Source organism: Ipomoea nil, unplaced genomic scaffold (assembly GCF_001879475.1).
Source record: "Ipomoea nil cultivar Tokyo-kokei standard unplaced genomic scaffold, Asagao_1.1 scaffold2705, whole genome shotgun sequence".
NCBI classification, from domain to species: domain Eukaryota; kingdom Viridiplantae; phylum Streptophyta; class Magnoliopsida; order Solanales; family Convolvulaceae; genus Ipomoea; species Ipomoea nil.
The window spans coordinates 997,298-1,018,890 of record NW_017619133.1 but is presented as its reverse complement, the minus strand read 5'-3'; the positions used below and the strand labels follow the sequence as shown (position 1 = coordinate 1,018,890).

The 21,593-nt window shown below is 37.9% G+C and overlaps 1 protein-coding gene across 3 annotated transcripts; it reads right to left on the bottom strand.

The window, feature by feature from the left end:
• Nucleotides 1–203: 203 nt before the first annotated feature.
• Nucleotides 204–6,028, bottom strand: LOC109156390 (probable GTP-binding protein OBGM, mitochondrial). 3 transcript variants are annotated; one of them, XM_019304228.1, is made up of 7 exons: nucleotides 5,796–6,028; nucleotides 3,654–3,770; nucleotides 2,941–3,347; nucleotides 2,759–2,867; nucleotides 2,530–2,612; nucleotides 2,302–2,364; nucleotides 204–1,431 (listed from the first exon to the last, which is right to left on the bottom strand). In XM_019304228.1, the coding sequence occupies exons 3-7, from the start codon at nucleotides 3,067–3,069 to the stop codon at nucleotides 262–264; spliced, it is 1,554 nt and encodes a 517-aa protein (XP_019159773.1). In that variant the 5' UTR covers nucleotides 3,070–3,347; nucleotides 3,654–3,770; nucleotides 5,796–6,028; the 3' UTR covers nucleotides 204–261. The 3 variants fall into 3 exon arrangements, with proteins under 3 accessions (XP_019159773.1, XP_019159776.1, XP_019159774.1); XM_019304231.1 differs by having other exon boundaries at nucleotides 2,941–3,296; XM_019304229.1 differs by having other exon boundaries at nucleotides 2,941–3,291.
• Nucleotides 6,029–21,593: the final 15,565 nt, after the last annotated feature.

Genomic DNA, 21,593 nt, shown 5'->3' with positions numbered 1-21,593 from the left:
TATATGTTTTGACTTAAAAACACAATTTATATTCTAAAAGTTCACATTTCAAATATTAAAAATATACAATTTATACGTCGATTAAGATTAAGGTCCAATACAAGATAGACCCTGATCCATGGTATAATTTGCCTAAAGCTACATTTACTTCTTCATGAGCCTAAAAGCAAATTCATGGGTTCATAGCGAATTCAAAAAACTTGGGGAGTAATTCATAAATAAATTAGGTTCTTTGGATTTGTTTTGGAAAATTTGAAGAGGTTAGAGATCAAGAACAATATTGTCTAATTTCAACCGGCAAGATTCCATACCGTTGACAAGCAACCTAAGACTATCTTTGAGCTCAGAGGTTCCTTCCTCCAAAACTGCACACACAGGAAAAATGGGAACGCCAGACACCCTTTGTTTCAGCTCTTCATAAACCTCTTCAGCTCCATCCTCATCAATTTTGTTTGCAACTACTAAGGATGGCCGATCCGACAAACCCTCGCGATAATGCTCGAGTTCCAAAACCAAATCTTTAAGCTGTTCCCATGGCGGTATTCCTTTGTTGTCACCTAGAGCCGCTGCCAAGTCCACCACGTACGCCAGAACTTTTGTTCGCTCTATGTGCCGTAGAAATGCATGCCCGAGCCCCCGGTTTTCATGCGCTCCTCTTATAAGCCCGGGGATGTCGGCCACTGTAACTGAGAAGTCGTCGTAGTTTACATTCCCCAAATTTGGCCTCAGTGTCGTGAAGGCGTAATGGCCTACTGTAGGTTTCGCCTTTGACAGAGCCCCGAGAAGGGTGCTTTTCCCTGCATTTGGCATCCCTACAAGACCAACATCGGCAATGCTCTTGAGCTCTAACACGAGAACAACCTCCGAGCCTGGCGAACCAGCGTTTAGTGATGCAACTTCTTCATCAATATACTCTGCAGCGTCAACAGTGTCGGGGTCATCGTTTCCCTTCTGTGTCTTCTTTGAAGTCTTTCCCGTAGAGACGTTACCTAACCCGCCCTTCCCCCCTAGAGCTATAACTATCTGTTGGCCTGGTTCCGTTAATTCTGCTACATCGTATTCCACATTCTCACTCTCCTCCCGTTCATCCTCCCACTCCGTTCCTGACACATCATCGTCACTATCTTGACCTTCCAACTGACTACATTCGAGCATTCTCGAACGTGGAATTTGAGCATGAGATGAATCCGACGAAGCACAGGTGGCTAATCTGGTACTAGTCGAGTTGTCAACACAAGGACTGGCGGTTTTCTTGAAAGTGGTTTCGGTTTCACAAGTTGGAAGAGATTGTAGACAGCATTCAGATGAATGAGTAGCAAGTGTACCGGGTATATCCCAGGGATCTAAAGTTGTTGAAGAAACTTTCTCAACTGCAGAAGGAAGTTCTCCTTCCACAACATGAATTACAGTGCCAACTGGTACTTGGACAACCTATTAGAAAAGTTTGCATATTAGACATTTGAGCAAATACCAATTTTTGTCCCACGAGTATTAGCAAAATGACAGTTTTGATCCATATGTTTAATCACTACCAATTTTCATCCCACGACTATTGTTTTAGTACCAAAATTGATCACGTCGGTCACCCCTCTGGCTAAAACATGCCAGAATGTGAAATTGGTAAGGGTATTTTCATCCTTTCACAATTAATATGCCTACAAGAATTGGTCAGTTTTTTTTTCAATTTATAATGTTCATGATTTGGTTAAAATGAAAGGACAAGAATACCCTTACCAATTTCATATTCCGGCATGTTTTAGCCAGAAGAGTGACAAGTTTGAATATTAGACATGTGAGCAAATACCAATTTTGGTCCCACGAATATTAGCAAAATGACAGTTTTGATGCATATGTTTAATCACTACCAATTTCCATCCCACGACTATTGTTTTCGTACCAAAATTGATCACGCTGGTCAACCCTCTGGCTAAAACATGCCAAAATGTGAAATTGGTAAGGGTATTTTTGTCTTTTCACAATTAACATGCCTACAAGAATTGGTCAGTTTTTTTCAATGTATAGTGTTCATGATTTGGTTAAAATGAAAGGACAAAAATACCCTTACCAAGAAGAGTGACCGGTGTGATCAATTTTGGTAGGAAAACAATAGTGGTTGGATGAAAATTGGTAGTGATTCATGTGGACCAAAACTATCATTTTGCTAATACTCGTGGGACAAAAATTTGTATTTGCTCTTAGATATTTTTAGATCAAGTTGGGACATACTCATTAACAGTGTGATACAAATGGTTTTAAAAAGTTAAAAAATTATGAGAAAAGTATATAGCGCAACCTCAATACCTCATCAGTGCCTCGGCTTCCTATCATATTTTTGGAAGTTCCATGCCCCCCTCTCCTTGCATTCTGAAAATTACAATAATTTTAAATATATATCAAGCAACACATTGTGCCACAGTGAACATGATTAGAGGAAACGAATAGCAGGTAAATGAGGACAAAACAGAGGGAAAAAAAATGAAACAGAATATGATATAGAAATCTGTAGCCAATAAGAGAAGAAGAACGCACCATGTGATGCTGAAGACCACTGAAATCCCAGACTGCTGGAGAACATTCAAGTATAACATCACCACCTCGTCCACCGTTTCCACCTGAAAAAACGCAAGAAATGTGTTAGGGAAAAAGAGTGCATGAAGAGCATGACAAGGAAAGAAATTGGATTAGAACGGTAAGCTGATGTATAATAAGGAAACACAGAAAGATATAAAACAGTTTCATTTGTGTTGTGAAATCCAACCATCGGGCCTTCCAAAGCGATTGTGCCGGCTACGACGAAAGCTGTTACAACCGTTGCCACCATCGCCTCCTTTTGCCCATATACGAAAGCGGTCTATCATTCTCCGCTCCTACAAGAGAAGCATTTGTAAGATTATAAAATATGAGTACCTATATACAGGACATAGAGGGAGTGTAAAAGACCTGCAGTGGGGCAAGCTTTGTCTTCTTCTGAGCAATGTCTGAGAAAGAACACAACTGGAAAACCAATTGTGATTGCGAGACTTTTCTCACATTCCTCAAGAACGAGGATTTCCCACAATTTAGCCACATATTAATGTCACCCTCAACAGTTCAATATTAGTTGATTCCACATTCAAATAGTGACAAGGGCTCTCTTGAATATCAACCTTCACCAGATTTTATACTGTGAAACCCAGAGTATCTAAAATGCATGCCACAAAAGATGATGTCCCAAGCAGGCCTTAGTTCACTGTGTGGAAAATAGTAAATTCTCCTGGCTATTTCCTCCCCATCCAGAAGATTCAGAATCTCCTGCGCTTCAATCACTTAAACTTTAGTACTTAGTAGCCAAGTAAAGATTAAGGCATCTGAGCACCATTTACAAACCAAATAAGTAATCAATAACATTGACTTTCCATTGCAAATATCTGAAGTTCAGAACAAGACTTAGCTCAATGACCACAAAGGTCTGACCTTTAATGTACTCAGCCCATGAGTGGGGATGCGCCATATAAATCAATAAGCATACTACTCTAAATCCGAAAATTATTTTATCAAGTACAAAAAGGGTTGATAACTGACATTTTAAAAAAACCTGAATGTCAGAAGAATTTCATCGAACATGTTGAGGACAGTGGCAAATCTATTTTCCTTCAATAGTAAAAATACAATACCTGGTTGATCCTATTGAGCAGAAGACAGAGTTGGGCTCCCGGTGAACTTGTAGTACTATCAGGAACGCTGAGTCGCCGTCAATCTCTCCGACCAACTGTTGTTTTCTTCTTTAACTTCTAAAACAAAAGATAGAAATTAAAGGTCGTCCATGTTCCCGATCAATGACAACTTGTAACTTTTTTCTAACAACCTTTTTTTTTTTACCAATTCAATTCCTCTTGTAGGTCCCTACAATGCTTTTTTTTTTAAGTTGTCCCACCTTCTAAAAGAAAATTGACAAATAAAAATAAGTTTTAAAATTATCATGATATACACACACACTTTTTTGTCTATGTTATAAATTAATTTAATTTTTAAATTGTAACATGCGTGTGATGTGTTTGCTAAAATAGAAGTGAGCACACTTTAATTCACTTGATTGGTATATAGGGAATTGTTTGTCTCACAGTTTGAGATTGGTATAAAGCTCATGGATCACATCACTTCATTGTTTGTAGTGACTGTGATCACATTTGTGCCTTCAATAGTTGATGAGGATTTAGTGCGTCTTTTCACTTGACCAGCACTACTAGTCTACTACAAAAATAGGATATAACGTCGGACATATCACATATCACGTCGATTTTAGCAAATATGAATATCAGAAAGGGCACATATTAACCTTGAAACAAGTTCTTAATAGAAAGGTTTCCATTCCTAAACTGCACGAAAATAATCATAATTCTCATCTCATAGACAACTAGCAAACATACAAATGAAGAGAAATTAACATGAAACATTTGTAGTAATGCAATAAAATATCATTAATGGTTTGTGCTGTGTTGTTTGGCCAGTCTCTATCTTTCCCTATCAACTCTAATAAAATATCTCTGGTCTGTATGTCATAAAGTTTGCATTAGCTACTCTCATTTACTCTTGATCTAAATCTAATAACGACAGGATTATTGTCCAACAGAGTTGTTTGAAAAATACTGTTTGGGCAACATGGCAGGACCTCCTTAACAGCCTACCCTTCTGCAATATTAAAAAAAAAAAAAAAGTTAAAACCCATTGTTAATTATTAGTTTATGAACTGGTTAGTGCACCTAAAGACAACTGTAAACTTGATGGTCAAGAATTATAAACAAAAGTTTGAATCTTTAGTTAGAGAATTAAAGATTATTCACTGAAGAAAGCTAGATTTTCTTGCTCTATATTTGTAAGGTTTTGAGTCAAGTTTTATTTGTGCCCACAGTAATGTATCATATATGCAAACAAGTAGCCAGTATCTGTCTGGTCTGCTGATGTACACCCTTTTATCAGTTTTGTGGATTCCTCAATTGGATGCTAGAATCTTGGAGATTCATCATTGATATATTAATGTAGCTCTTGTTTGGAGTATACTAGTGTCTCAAGAGGTTCCTCAAAGAAAGGTAATTGGCAGCATATGGCAACTAACAAAGCAAAAGCTTGAACCGAAATATTAATGAAGCACCTACTTTCAAGTAATCAAGGAAATACCTATACCTTCATAACTAAACACACTAAAACAAATACTCCATTCCTCATTCACAAAAAGTATAAAACCAGAAAACCTAACTGATTTAATGCAATTACTGAAGCAATTAATAATTCGGAAAATAAACTAGAACTCTGCAATTACTGGAGCCTGGAAGTGCTTGATCATATACCCTAATTGATTATCCTCAAATTTTCTTATCACTACAATAAAGCCTCAATTGAAGACATGAAGAGGGCCTTTCTTATGCCCTCTATTTTGTTCCCATTGGTGGTCACATAATAAATTCAGAAATTATCAGTTTTAGTGCTGGAGAATAAAAAATAGGCAGAACATTTGACAAACATGCATATATTGAATTTAACCTAAAATATTAACCCACAAGCTTCCAAAATCCTCCCTCAGCTTACTAAAACTATGGATAATGTATCAGTTTAGCAGTTCGGCTCAATGATTCTACTTATTCTTTCTTCAATTATTAAAAAAATAATAATAATAAGTACAGAAATTTTTAAAAATGCCAAGCCCATTAACTATAAACCTATGGAGTACGGAGTACCAATAAATTTTTTATTTATTAAAAGAAAAAAAAAGAAAAAATAAAAAATAAAAAATAAACAGAACTTAAAATTACTGCGGATACCTGGTTGTGAAGAAAAGGATGAATTATTGGGGGAAGCCCATTGATTTTGTTGTTGATGAGGTTCAAAGTAGTCGGAATGGCGGCATGTAGCGGTAGCGGCGGAGGAGGACGAAGAGCAGGTAGTGTGGTGGTGATACGACGGCGGAGGTGAGACACGGCGGAGCTGAGGTTTTTGTACGGTTCGGAAGGTTTAGAGCTGAGGTTTTTGGACAGTGCGCGCGAATTGAAGGTAATTAAGTTCAGAACTAGGTTTTTGTTTGAGAGGAAATTGAAACTTAATTTTTATTTTTTTTTTTTTTTTAGAGAAGAAGGATGTTTTTATGGGGAAAAGGGTCAAACAGGCCCCTAAATATTTCGTAAAAAAAAAAAAGTCAATTAGATCCATGAACTTTTTAAAAGTGCAATTGAATACATGAACTCACAATTTTGAGTCGTTTGTCCCCATTAGCAGGTTACCACTCAGCTAGGTGTCGGTAAATGTCCCGTGACTTGCCACATAAGCTGTGTTTTGATTATTTGGCTCGCCACATAAGCATATTAGGAATGTTCGAACACAATCATGAGCTACTCCAAAAATAGTATGAGCTTTATTTGTTTAAAGCTCAAACTACAGCGAACAAAGTAGCATTGGCAAAACGAAAAGAAGAAAACAAAATCTTAAGAATGAATTTAAATTTGATAGAAGATCCAGATGTTTGTGAGTCGATTAGACACCAACAACTACAAATTGTTGCAGAGAGAAATCAAGAGCATGGAGGAGGTACGGAAGTTTTCTAGTTTTCAGGCAAAGCACTGTAAAACGACGATAATGGAAAACCTTCCGACGATGCCTAACAGCGAGGAGGAAGACCAATTAGAACGAAGCACGAAGAAAACGAAAACGTCAATGGAATCGCCAATGGGTGATGCAACACAAACCAACGATGGACTGATCCGTAATGATCCGGGTAAGTCTGCATGGACTGAAACTCTTTCGTTTAGCCAGGTTGTCGCGGATGACAACACCGGTGGCAATAAGAAAGTGGAGGAGATCGACCTTATCTCTGACGATGAGGAAGATGAACGTGATGAAGATGTTAATAAGAGCTGCCCAACGATCACGCTCACACGGGAGGAGAAATTGAGACTCCGGTCAAAATGGAAACAGACTTTGATTGTGAAAGTATGGGGGAGGAATGTAGGATATACATATCTCCTTAGGAGGCTTACCGCCCTTTGGCACCCAAAGGTGAGGATGGAGTTAGTAACGATGGAAAATGGCTACTACATAGTGAAGTTTAACTCCATAGATGATTACAATTTTGCGAAAATAGGAGGCCCGTGGACGATCCTCGATCACTATCTGATTGTGAAGGAATAGAGGCCAAATTTTGATCCGCTCACAGACAAAACCGAAAGTGTGATTGTTTGGGCCAGATTCCCGTGCTTACCTGTAGAATACTATGATCACAATTTCTTAATGAGGGTGGGAAACAAAATTGGCCGTTCTCTCCACATTGATACCGCAACTAGTCTGGTGTCAAGGGCAAGTTTTGCTCGTGTTTGTGTGGAAGTTGACATAACAAAACCTTTATTATCGAAGTTTACCGCGGGGAGACGGGTAAGGCCGATAACATACGAAGGGCTCCATCTCGTCTGTTTTAAGTGTGGACTCTATAGCCACAATGTCGAAACATGTCCAAAGAATCAGCATGAAAACGACGAGAAAACACAGAGTGAGAACCATAATGATGGGGGTCAGGCGACGGCAACCACCACCGGTGGCGGAGACAACTCGGAGCAAAGGAGCAACGGTAATAAGATGACTGATAAGGAAGTTCCCATACATAGACCTTTTGTCACCAAAGATTATGGTATTTGGATGGTTGCACCAAAACCAAAAAGGAATTATGCAAAGAAACAGGGTGAGAGAAATCAGAAGGAATCAGAAAATGGGAACTTACCTTTGCAAGGCACTGGAAAAAATAAGGAACAAATTACAAATATTTCAGGATCAAGATTCGAACAATTAGGTGGAGATGAGGTGGCAGATGCAAGAGTCAACCAAATTAGTACGGGAAATAAGCAGAATAAGGGACACAAAAATAGAAATACAACTGATAAAGGAAAAAGACCAGCTGTGCAATTCAGCGAGAAACAAATCGAGGGAAACAATGTGCACGGTAAACACAAGAAGCAAGCGGAGAAGAGTAGCAAGAGTTCGAACCAAGGGAGAAAGGAGCAACCAGGGAAAAACCAAGCAAATCAAGCAGCAGCCGGGGATGATCATACTCTCGTCATAGGAGACAAAAATGGGGCATCATCTTCGACAGTGGTGAACTTGGGAAGTGAGGAACATATGAATATCTTGCAGGTTGAAAACTCCATTCCTTTGGAGCACCATGGTGATCCACCGGATGAAGGCACTGGAGGAGATGGCACATTGGAGAATGAAGACCTCTTCATGGACAGTCTCGAGATCCCCGGCGGGGGTGACATGGAAACCGAGTTTTGCGGGACTGGTCTCTCTTGCTCGCTTGGTTTGCCTCTTTTCTTTTTTCTCTATGTTTTGCTTTCTTTCTGCGCCTCCTTTTGCGCTTTTGTTTTTCCTTTTGCTTTCTGTTGGTGGCTGTTTCTTTTTTCTTTTGTTTTCCAATGAAGGTTTTAACTTGGAACTGTCAAGGCGCAGCGTCTAAGAAATTTCTTAGGGCTGCTCGATGGCTTACCACCTCACACAAACCAGATATCTTCTGCTTGTTCGAAACCAAGACCTCGGGCTTCAACGCCACAGAAGTTTGCATGAAGCTAGGTTTCGACAATTGGGCTAGGATCGAAGCTCTTGGGTTCAGCGGTGGCATTTGGACGCTTTGGAACAAAGACACTCACGTTGAAATCATGGCTTCCCATCCCCAATTCATGCATATGAAGATTAAAAATACAGATGGGTTGATTTGCAGTTTCACGGCTATCTACGGCAGCCCCACTCTTTACCTCCGTCGCCGCCTTTGAAGCACTCTAAGTCGGAACAACATAAACGTGGATGGCCCCTGGCTGCTAGCTGGTGATTTCAACGCCATTTTAAACAATGAAGAATGTTCGAGTATTGGCCAGTCGAGTAATTATAAAAATAGCGAGTTCAAGGATTGGATCTTTGATGAAGAATTGGTTGACCTGGGTTTTATAGGCCAGAAATTTACGTGGAAGAGGGGATGTGAAGAGGAGACCTTCAAGGGAGCGAGATTGGATAGAGCTTTAGGGTCCCTGGATTGGTTGGAAGCTTTCCCAGACACAAAAGTCACTCACCTAGCCATGGTTAAATATGACCATTGCCCTGTTTTGGTGGAAACAGATTACTCCCATGGTAAACAAAATTGTCAGTTTATGTTCCAAGGAGCATGGGTTAGGCACCCAAACTTTATTGACACGATCAGAATTAATTGGAATAAGGAAAACACGGTTTGGGCTAATAAAGAGAACATGGCGAATAAGCTTAAGGATTGGAACCGATCAACCTTTGGGAACATTCATCATAATAAGAAAAGACTTATGAGGAGACTTGAGGGCTTACAAACTAAGCTGGACACGGTAGCTCATGCGGGGCTCATCAGACTGGAAAAGAAAATTAGAAAAGACCTCGAGGAAACTCTCCACCAGGAGGAGATTTTATGGTTCCAGCAGGCTAGAGAAAATTGGATCACATCGGGCGACAGGAATACGAAATACTACCATGCAGCAGCGACAATCAATAAGTCTAAGAAAAGAGGCTTTAAACTCTCAAGTAGCAACGGCCAAAACATCCTAAGTGAAGATGAAGCAGCCAGGTCCATGAGTACTTCTCGGCTCTATTCACCAAAGACTGTGATGTTGACTGTAGTTATGCCCCCAAGAATAGGTTTCCAAAGCTGAAGGAAGACGATTGGAACAGGATAAATATGGAGTTCACCCCGGAGGAAATTAAGAAAGCTTTATTTGAAATGAGCCCGCTCAAAGCGCCTGGGCCTGACGGTTTTCATGCTTGTTTCTATCAGAAAGCCTGGGAAGTGATGAGACCTTCTGTTATCAAGCAAGTAAAAGAATTCTTGGAAACAGGTAACCTTGAAGAAGGAATGAATGACACGCTCATTTCCCTGATCCCTAAGAATGAATCTCCCAAATACCCCAGCCAATTCAGGCCCATAAGTTTATGCAACGTGATTTATAAGGTGCTGACAAAGATGTTGACGAACAGAATTAAACCCATTCTCAATAAAGTAGTTCCGGAGCAAAGTAGTTTTGTACCGGGGCGTCAAATTACGGATAATATTCTAGTCTACCAGGAGATGCTTCATACCATGCGTCACAAACAAGGAAAGACTGGTTTCATGGTCCTAAAAGTAGACCTGGAAAAGGCTTATGACAGACTTGATTGGAACTTCATCCGGGATACTCTCCAGGAGGTGGGTTTTGACAACAAGTGGGTAAAAAATGTCATGACTTTTGTGGAAACCGCTTCCTTAAACATCCTTTGGAACGGTAAGCAACTGGAAAAAATCATTCCCTCCCGGGGTATTAGGCAAGGAGACTCAATATCTCCATACCTTTTCGTTATCTGCATGGAGCGCATTAGCCATATCATTAAAGGGGAGATACAACAAGGAAATTGGAAAGGCGTGAAACCCCCCAGGTATGGTCCCCCAATCACCCATTTATTTTTTGCTGACGACTTGGTTTTATTTGCTGAAGCCTCACAGGAACAGGTTTTGATAGTAAAGAGATGCCTTGATAGATTCAGCATGGTCTCGGGACAGAGGGTGAGTCTTAATAAGTAGTAGATCTTTTTTTTTTCAAAAAATGTGAGCACTGAGGATGCCCAAAAAATCATGGAGATAGCGGGCATGCCTGTAACGACAAACCTTGGAAGGTATCTCGGCGTCCCATCGATTCATGGACGACTCACAACCAGTATGCTCAGTCATATTTTGGATAAAATCGATGCAAGACTTGATGGATGGAAAACAAGATTCTTAACTCTTGCTGGAAGACAAGTCCTAGCGCAAACTATCCTTCATACCATCCCATACTATACTATGCAAACCGTGCATATGCCGGCTGGTTTATGGGAGGCGACCGATAAACGAATTAGACGGTTCATTTTGGGCGGTACGACAAACAACCGAAAATGCCAGTTGGTACGGTGGGACATCGTCACTAGACCAAAGCTAGAAGGTGGCTTGGGCATCCGAGCTACAAAGGAAGTTAACTTGGCCTTCATGGCAAAACTTGGATGGAAGCTTTATACTGAGAAGGATAGTTTATGGGCCAAAACACTAATTGCTAAGTATGGTCACGGCAAAAACGGTATGGAAATATTCAGCCACAAGCAAGGATGTTCAAACGCGTGGAGAGGTATTGTTGAGGCTTCTAGGATCATCCAGGAAGGCTCTTGGTTCACTGTTAACAACGGAGAGGGAGCTAGGTTCTGGCTAGACAAATGGATTCATGAGAAACCGTTGAGCATGTTTTTGACGGAACAAAATCAAGCCGTTCTCTCCAACGCTAAGGTGACTGAACTGTGGGACCACAATTTAGGATGGAGCCAGGTTGCGTATGATTGCCTTCCAGACCACATTCAAGAGAAATTAAACCTCCTCGCCCTGGAAACTACAGGGGTTCCAGACGAGCTGACCTGGATACACGAAGCTGCAGGTAATCTCTCTATTAAAACTGCGTATGCTATTGCTAAAGGAAATGTTGCCCACGTGCAGGTGCCGACTTGGGAGAGACTGTGGAAAATCAAGGTACCTAACAAAATGAAGGCTTTTCTATGGATTGCCATGCATGGTCGTGTTCTTGGCAACGCGGAAAGAAAACGTAGAGGTTTTACCGACAATGGAAGTTGCGACCTGTGCCCGGGAAGTGAAGAAACCATCGCCCATATTCTTCGAGACTGCACCCAAGCCAGGGAATTGTGGAGAGCTATCGCTGGAACCAACAGGTACACCTCCTGGCTTCACACTAACATTACATCTTGGCTTGAGGATAATATTGCAGGTGGCAAGGACACAGAATGGCCACGTACCTTCACCATCACCCTTTGGTGGTTATGGCGCTGGAGAAATAACAAAATTTTTAAAGAAGAAAACTTAAATCTCCAGAGGAGAGTTGCATGGATCAAGGAAGCAGGCGAGGAAGTTGCTCATGCCTTCATGCGAGAAGAGACCATCAAAGCCACAACTGCTAGTGAAAAAACCATCCACCTCAGCTGGAAACCTTCGGAACAGCACCACATGACAATCAATGTTGATGGAGGCGCCAAGGCATCAATTAACAGAGCAGGCTTTGGAGGAGTTTTGCGCGATCAGCAAGGAACCTGAATAGAGGGATTCTCGGCTAACATGGAGTTAAACCACCCAGAGGTGGTGGAGGCCAATGCGATTCTCATGAGTATGCAGTGGGCGTGGAACAAGGGCCTTCGCGATGTGAAAATTCAATCGGATACAAGGAAGGTGGTGGATTGGCTTTATACTAACACCACCCTCCGGGGACCTATAAACAAGATCATGGAGGACGCCAGGAAGTGGCTCGCAAAGGATTGGAGGATAACTGTTCGCGCTATTTATAGAGAACAGAACTGGGTTGCAGACTCTCTTGCAACAGCTGGAGTCTTTCAGCATGCAAACTGGGAGATTTACAAGTCCTGCCCCATCATGTGCACAAAGGCTTTTGCCAAAGACCAAGCTCGAGTTACTACTTTTCGTAGAGTCAGGGAGATAAATTAGTTTCCTTCCATATCTCCCTCGGGTCTTCCCCGTCCCCTTTGATAAAAAAAAAAAAAAAAAAAAAAAAAAAAAAAAAAAAGAGCATGGAGGAGGAGTTGAATCAAATCGTGAATTTGATAACTATTTTGATAATTTGGGAGGATGTGGGAATGGACAAGGGCAAAATGGTTTATTTCTTCCCCATCCTACATTTTCCACGGATGAACAGTGCCGCGCCACTATTTCCTCCCCATCCTACATTTTCTGCGGATGAACATATGGCGCAACACTGTTCATCAACGCCAAAAAAATTGGCGTTATGTCGCGATGGAGTCGCCCTTTGGAGCAGTCAAATTTGCATTTTTGGTGGGATGTCGTGGGAATTTGCTGTTTTGGGTCACATTGGAGTTGCTCTAAGTGTAAAAAAAAAAGAAGGAAGTCACAAAACTAAATTATTTTTTTTCTTTTTTAAATAATAATATATTTAATTAAGCAAATTATAGAAAGTTTTTTTTTTTAATTCACTCTCGTCTCTGGTATTTTACACGGCCGCTGCCTCCGTGAAGCAAGCGGATCACGGAGGCGGCGTCCGATCGTCTTCCCATGCTGCCATCTCCATTGCAGACAGCATCCGCCTTCACTATTTTCTCATCCATCTCCACCGCTACCGGTCGTTACTCCCTTATTTTCGCACTTTTGTTTCCTTTTGCTTTGTTTTACTGGTTTAATTTTGTTTACAGTTTCTGTGTTTTTCCTCTCGTTGTTTTGACGAATTTCTTCCTCTCGTTTACTTGTCTTTAAAAAATGAACAAAGATAACGGTCTTAAAAAGCCGTTGTCTTTGAAGTGTTGTGTATTCAAGTTCGCTTAAAGACAACACACTACAACAATTAAATAAATTCATTGTCTTTACAAAAAATAAAAAATAAATAAATAAAAAAAGACCACACAAAGACAACGGTTTTAAAAAAACCGTTGTCTTTGTAGTGTTGTTATTCAAGTGCACTTAAAGACAACACACCAATGACAACAGATAAATAAAATCGTTATGTTTTTTTTTTTAAATGGACATAGACAGTGATTTTAAAAAACCATTGTCTCTGTTGTGTTGTCTTTTCACAAAATGCACAAAGACAACACACTAAAGACAACAGTTCAACAAAAACCATTGTCTTTGATAAAAGTGTTGCGTTAAAGACAACGGTTTTGAACAAAACTGTTGTCTTTTGTCTTTTAGACAAAAGACAACACTTTTGCGAAAAATGGTTGTCCTAGTAGTGTTGTCTTTGTACATTTTGCTTGTAGTGCGTTTGTAGTGACTGTGATTCTGCCTTCAATAGTTGATGAAGATTTAGTACATCTTTTCACTTAACAAGCTCTACTACAAAATAGCGTATAATGTCAGATATATCACGTCGGTTTTAATAAAACTGTCATCAAAATATTAAATAAATTTATAATTTTTAAAAAAGAATGTTCTAACGTCAGTTTTATAAACTAAATGACGTTGTTAATAATTACGATTTTTTTTTTTAGTTTTAAAAATAATACGTCATTGGCATTTTATTATTGAAGATACTATGTTGATTTTTTAATGGAACTAATGTCGTATTTTTTACAATAAAAAAATAAATAATATTTATGGCGTTGATTTTTTTTTTAAGAAAACTAATGTCATTTTTAAAAAATGTTAAAAAAATTCAAAGAAACGACGTGGTTTTGTTAAAAATTAAAAATTAAAAATTATATACGACATCGCTTATTTGGAATAACCAATGTTGTATCTTTATTTTTTTTAATTAACCATGTTGATTTTACATATAAAACAAACATTGTTTGATACAACAATTTTTATTTTTTTTTTTTTAATTTTCATATATAACCGATGCAGATATTTTTAGCTCATTTTCTTCTTCTTAGCTCATTTTCTTCTTCTTCTATCCCCCTCCTCGTCCTTCTCCTTTTCTTTCTCCTTGTTAATTAACAAAGCAATGTTTTGCAATAATAGAAATAGTGGATAAGAGCTTTGTTAAATACTTACAAGTAATCGTTCCCAAGCACGATTTTTTTCTTCTACTATAAATTTAGAAAGCACAAGTTTCAAATAGGCCCATCTACTTGTCCGAAGTGCTCAATTCCCCTCATCTACTAAAACATAATCTAATTAGACACACTTACCTCCAAAAATTTGCCGATTAGCTTTTTTTGCAGGTTACCTCCAGGTTGCCCATCCATACTGCTGATATGTAATTTTATTTAAATAAAAATGAGTGATGATGTGGAATTTAATTACTTCCTAATCTCCAGAACACTTACAGCACGTTTGGTTCACGGAATGAATTTTGAGGTAATAGGAATGATATTCCATAAGGAATGGAATAGGCAAGGAATAAAATAGAAATTGTATTCTATTGTTTGGTTCGCAGAAGGAATAGACTTTAGGAATTATATTACAGTGTTTGGTTGATTTAAGGAATGGAAATGAAATATATTTTAAAAGACATAAATACCCTTATAAAAATATGTGATGGCGGTGGTGGTGGTGGCGGCGATGGTGGTGGTGGTAGTGGCGGTGCTGGGGTGGTAGTGGTGGTGGTGGCGGTGGCAGTGGTGGGGGCGACGGTGGTGATGGTGACGGTGACGGTTGTGGCAGTGGTGGTGGGGGCGACGACGGTTGTGGCGGTGGTGGTGGTGGTGGTGGCGGTAGCGGTGGTGCTGCTGGGTGGTGGTTCTGGTGGCGGTGGTGTGGTGGCGGCGATGGTGGTGGCGGTGGTGGTGATGGTGGCGGTGGCGGTGGTGGTGCTGGGGTGGTAGTGGTGGTGGCGGCGGTGGCAGTGGTGGGAACGGCGGTGGTGGTGGGACAGCGACGGTTATGGCGATGGTGGTGGTGGTGGCGGCGGCGGCGGTGATGGTGGTGGTGGCGACAACGGTGGTAAAATATGATAAATTTATATATAGGATAAAAAAATTAGGTTAAAAAAAAGGGGTAAAAAAGAAAATAGATTCTAAAATCTTTTCTTGAGCGTTTAGTAATAGGCTAATACCTAGGGGCCCTAGTAATAGCTATTATCTTATTTGAGGTAATAGGCTATTACCAGGAATATTATTCCCGGTAATAGAAATGGTTAACAAACAAAGGAATAGGCCTATTACTGAGAATGCTATGCCATTCCCTGCCTATTCCGTGAACCAAACGGGCCATTAATCTCCAGTTCGCAACGCACATCTCCGGTTCGCAATGCAGTATTAGTATTGTATTAACTACTGGACTCTACTTGGTTTATTATATTTGTATTAGGATTCTCCTATGTACTTATTATACTCTCTCTGTAATTCATAGCAGTTGTGATCATTAATTATTCACAGACACAGTTCCTAAACCTCCCATCTGGTATCAGCTTGGGTCGTTCCTATGGCCGATGTTAACGTTTCCGTTAATGGTGGCGATGGTCAGGTCGCATCGTAACGGAGGTCTCGTCAGCTCAACCGCCGTCCGCACATCTCCAGTTCGTACAGAAAGTTCAATTTCAAACGCACATCTCCAGTTCGCGCATAATCTCCGTCCATTCTTCATAATCTCCGTCCATTCTTCAAAATCTCTGTTCATTCTTCATATCGACATCTTCGCGAATTTAATTACTTCCTAATCTCACTATCCATTTCGCATAAACGTGTTGCTAGATGGTCCCACCAATGTGGGTAGGGTGGTGACCAAAAGCTTAACAATTAAGCTTGGAAGATGAAGTGAAAGGTTTTTTGATTAATGGCTTCATTCATGTCCACTTAATGGGAGATTAAAGTGGGCAAATGAAAAGACAAAAGAGTTGGCTTTGTAAAGCCTATATAAAGGCCATGGATTTGGCTACCTTGGACATGAGAGAAATCAAGAAGAAGAAAAAGAGAGGAGAGAAAATTTGTTGAGATATACAAGTGTGAGAAAATTAGCCGAGAAGAAGTTGGTGGATTTCGTAGAAATTCTTGTGCCTCGGGGTATGTTATTTTCTCTTGTATTTTGTGTTGCCTCTAATCGTTGAATTAGAGAAGCCTCCTCTGTTGTACCCATTATCTATATAGTGGAAGGTTTACTGGCTTGTGCCCGTGGTTTTTTTTACCCCTTGCCTTGAGGAGGTTTTTCCACGTTAAAATTCTTGATGTTCTTCTTGGTGCCGTTTATTTATTTTCATTGTGCTAACTATATATTCTTGCGAGCTTTCTTCCCAACAAAACGAAAGATTAGGAATCGCATAAACGATTTCCCAGGGGCTGTTGAAGGGCGCATAAACGAAAGATTACGAATCACATAAAAGATTAGGTAGGAATCGCATAAACGATTAGGAATAGTCGTGCGTTTATAGTTTATGAATTAAACAATTTAGCCATTTAGGGTTTCGTAATTCTTTTTTAGGATGGTTTTATTTTATTATTTAATTTCCATGTCATCAAATTTTGTTATTTAATTGCCATGTCATCATTGCCACATAATCAGTGACCGGGCCAAGTCAGACACAACTGGAGGTAACCTACAAAAAAAGTTAATCGGCAAATTTTTGGAGGTAAGTGTGTCTAATTAGATTATATTTTAGTAGATGGGGGAAATTGAGCACTTCGAACTAGTAGATGGACCTATTTGACACTTGTGTCAATTTATAATATTTTGTTGGACATGGCATGTAATCTCTAACTATTTGGCCAAGTTTATTAAACAACCTAGTAGATTGAGTTCTATTTAAAGGTCGTTCATGTTCTCGATCAATAACAACTTGTAACTTTTTTCTAGCAACTTAGTTTTTTTTTAACCAATCCAATTCCTCTTGTAGCTCCCATACAATGCTTTTTTGAAGTTATCCCACCTTCTAAAAGAAAATTGACAAATACAAATAAGTTTTTATATTATCATGATATACACACACTTTTTCTCTATGCTATAAATTAATTTAACTTTTAAATTGTAACATGTATGTGATGTGTTTGCTAAAATAGGAGTGAGGGCACTTTGATTTACTTGATTGGTGGATAGGGAATTGTTTGTCTCACGGATTGAGATTGGTACAGAGATCATGGATCCCATCACTTCATTGTTTGTAGTGACTGTGATCACATTTGTGTCTTCAATAGTTGATGAAGATTTAGTGTCTTTTCACTTGACCAGCACTACTACAAAAATAGCATATAACATTGGACACATCACGTCGATTTTAATAAAAGTGTCATCAAAACATTAAATAAAGAGTAAATACCCAAAATGGTCCCTCGACTATGTCATAATTCACAAATTAGTACTTGACTATCAATTTTTCCAATTAAGTCCTCAACTATTCAATTCTTACTCAATAATTCACAAACCAATCCTTCGTTGAGGACCTTATTGAGTAAGAATTGCATAGTTGAGGACCTTAATGAGTAAAAATTGAATAGTTGAGAACTTTATTGAGTAATAATTGAATAGTTGATAACTTATTTTGCTAAACTTGATTGTTGAGGACTTATTTGTGAATTATGCTATGTTAACATCGGTTTGATAACTTGTGAATTAGATTGGCTTGTGATTGAAAAAAGTTCGATGAATGCTCCTCGAATTAGTAAGGAATACGAAGATAGAGTTAGAATAATAATGGGAGATTCTTTTGTTCTTGTAATCAAACAAAATGAAGTGCAGATGACATATTTCATCATCTAAATTATACAAAATGGATATGGAATTGTGAAGGAGAAGTGGCTAGTACATCTAATGTTGGTGCTGGTGAATAAGTCTATACAAAAAAATTAATAATTTTGAAAATATATAAATATATATATAATTCAAAAACAATGGGATTTATAATTAGTACACAAATAATCCCAACCATAAACTAGTACGAAACTAGTACACGGGATTTAATTTTTAGAAAAATTAATCCCACCACAATTTGGTACGAAACAAAAACAATATTCTACTATACTAATAAGAGACAAAGAGAGTTAGGCCTATAATGGGTAGAAATTGCAAAGCTGACGGTAGAATTTAGCCCTCGTCGCCACGATTATGATGAGCTCCAGGAATCACTCTCTAAGACATTGTATGTCTTGTATATGCTCGCCGGAAGGCTTCTTGAAGATGGATCAACAATCGAGTATAACGATGAGGGCGTGGATTTCGTCTGAGCTCATGTTACAAATTACGATTTGGGTGAGTTTCTCTGGCACCCGAAGCTTGAAGATCTATGGTAGCTTCTTCCAGTTGAACATTCGTATAGTTTGTTTATGTTTATGAACAGGTTCCTGTGTGGCGGAATTGCGATGGATGGGGTTCTGCAATTTGTACAGGTTACTGGCTGGTCGCTTGTAGGAAGAGTGGTAGATGCGTTGGGTTTCACGGTTATGAGCGCAACAATGGCTTCAAGTGAAATTACAACCTGGTGAAGAGATAACGCAACATTCTTCAACATATTACAACGTGCTGGTGAAGGGATAATGCAAGCAGGATGTGAAATTACCACTTTGTCCTTCAATTTCACGGCAATTAAACGGGAGACTAACAAAGGAAGAAATCGTGTTAAAATTGCAAAGTTAAGGACTTAATTGGTTGAAATAAAAAATCGATGACCAATTTGTGAATTTAGCTATAGTCGAGGGACCATTTTGGATATATACTCTTTTTTATATGGGCACCTAAACTCATTGTCTTGTCCCAAGTGATTTTCCACAAATAACACAAAGTTCTTAAGTCTTTCTATATATTCATTAGACCTTTTATTCTGTGTCATCCCTGCTTTATCCATATTAAACACAATATCTATTACAACATATAAATTGTCATTTATTGTGCAAACTAATTTTTTCTTGACAATATAGACTAGTTTAAATAGTTAAATCTAAATTTTTTTTAAAAAAAAAACATCACATACTTTGAATCAAGATTTTAAAGATATATATATATATATATATATATATATATATATATATATATATATATACTAATAAGAGCCCAAGAGAGTTAGGCCTATAATGGGTAGAAAAAATGGCGGTTAAATTTTTTAATCAAATGAATGACTCAGATTGATTAGATTTTAATTTTTCCTTAAGATTTCCTAATTTATCCTTAATGAATATGATTTTCCATTAAATATTATCTTTTCCGTTAATTTCTGTTAGTTCACCGTTAACTTACTCATTGATTTCAATAAGAAAGGTCTTAGGTTCGAACCTCATCCCAATCAAAGTTGACATAATTAGTACTCTATTTTACTCTTATTAAATTATTATAAATACTCCGTAATAATTTAGTAGCTACAACAAAAAATAATACATATGCATTCTTTAATTTAGAATTATGTGTCTACAATGCCTTTATTCAAAAAAAAAAAATATTCATTATCTATAAATTAAATAACAGAAATAATTTCATTAGTTATATTGTATTTATTTTTCTCCAATATAAAAAATCTTTACATTCAAATTCATCAATTGATTATATTCGCTACATTGTCCCTACAATGCTTTATTTAAAAAAAAAATTATTCATTATCAATAAATTAATTAAGAGAAATAATTTTATTAGTTATATTGTCTTTATATTTCTCCAATGTAAAAATTATTTACATTCAAATTTATCAATTGATTATATTCACTACATTGTCTATTATCTTTTTTGTGCACTATTTTTTAATTAAAGATCAAAGTTATAATACAAAATAATGTTATATATTTATTTACCAAGTATTTTATTAATACCATGAAAAAATTTAAAAAATATAATTAATAAAGTCAATCATATTAACTACTTTGAGGGATTTGTTGACAAAGAGAGTATTCAAATCACACAACAAATTGAAGTGAGAACTACCTCGCAATGTCCTTGTTTGACAATCAGCAGTTAGCGGTTAGCGTTAGCGGATTATACTAGCGAATTTGACCAACGAATTATATCAATGGTTGGTAAAAATGTATTTGAAAAAATTAGTTGTTTAGATTAACATGTAAAATGAGCTAAGGGTATACATATAATAATAATAATAATAATAATAATAATAATAATAATAATAATAATAATAATAATAATAATAATAATAATAATAATAATTGTTTTGAAAAAACAAAAAATAAAAAAATATAATTAAGTCAATCATATTAACTACTTGGGAGATTTATTGACAACAAGAGTATTCAAATCACACAACAAATTGAAGTGGAAAACTATCTCACAATGTCCTTGTTTGGCAATCATCAATTAGCTCTTCAATATTAGTATATATTTAATATTTTATGCCCTAATTTTTATTTGCTCTCCCTTATGTCCTGTATTTGGTTTCAACCATACCTATACAATTATTTTATTGACAATTATAATCAATCTTGACTATATTATCTTGCATTTGTAATCTTAGAATTGCCTATTTAAATACGCAAATTTAACATTCAATTATCTATGCATGAACAATTCCAATATAATCTTGTCTTGATATACTTTAAAGTACTTATTTAAAAAAAAAATATTGGGCATTATCCCAATCGCGCAATGCGCGTAAAAAACTAGTATATATATATATAGGGAAGGGATCAGGTGCATTTGTTGCTTTTCGTGCGGTTGTGCGGGTGGACGCATGTTACGCATTAATCTGACGGACTTAAAGTACACAACACACGCACATTAAGTACACAAACAAAACACCTTCAGAACACAACCTCACGCACGTTAAGCACAAGCCTCACATATGTTAAGTACAAGCCTCACGCAGGTTAAGCACAAGCCTCACGCATGTTAAGCACAAAAACACACGCACATTAAGTTTTAAAAACAACTCACATTAAGTACACACTCACGCACATTAAGTACAAAACTCACGCACCTTAAGCACACGACTCACGCACATTAAGCACAAAACTCACGCACATTAAGCATAAAACTCATGCACTTTAAAGTTTCAACAACAACTCACATTAAGTACACACTCACGCACATTAAGCACAAAACTCACACACATTAGGCACAAGACTCACACACCTTAAGTACAAAACTCATGCACATTAAACATTACACACTCACGCACATTAAGCACAAATCTCACACACGTTAAGCACAATACTCACGCACCTTGTTGGTCCCG

Coding starts and splice junctions, on each gene's coding strand:
- LOC109156390 (XM_019304228.1), bottom strand. CDS start 3,069: ATGTGGCTAAATTGTGGGAAATCCTCGTTCTTGAGGAATGTGAGAAAA. Junction 2,365..2,529: donor GTGGTCTTCAGCATCACATG/GTGCGTTCTTCT, acceptor TGTAATTTTCAG/AATGCAAGGAGAGGGGGGCA. Junction 1,432..2,301: donor GAAGCCGAGGCACTGATGAG/GTATTGAGGTTG, acceptor CTTTTCTAATAG/GTTGTCCAAGTACCAGTTGG.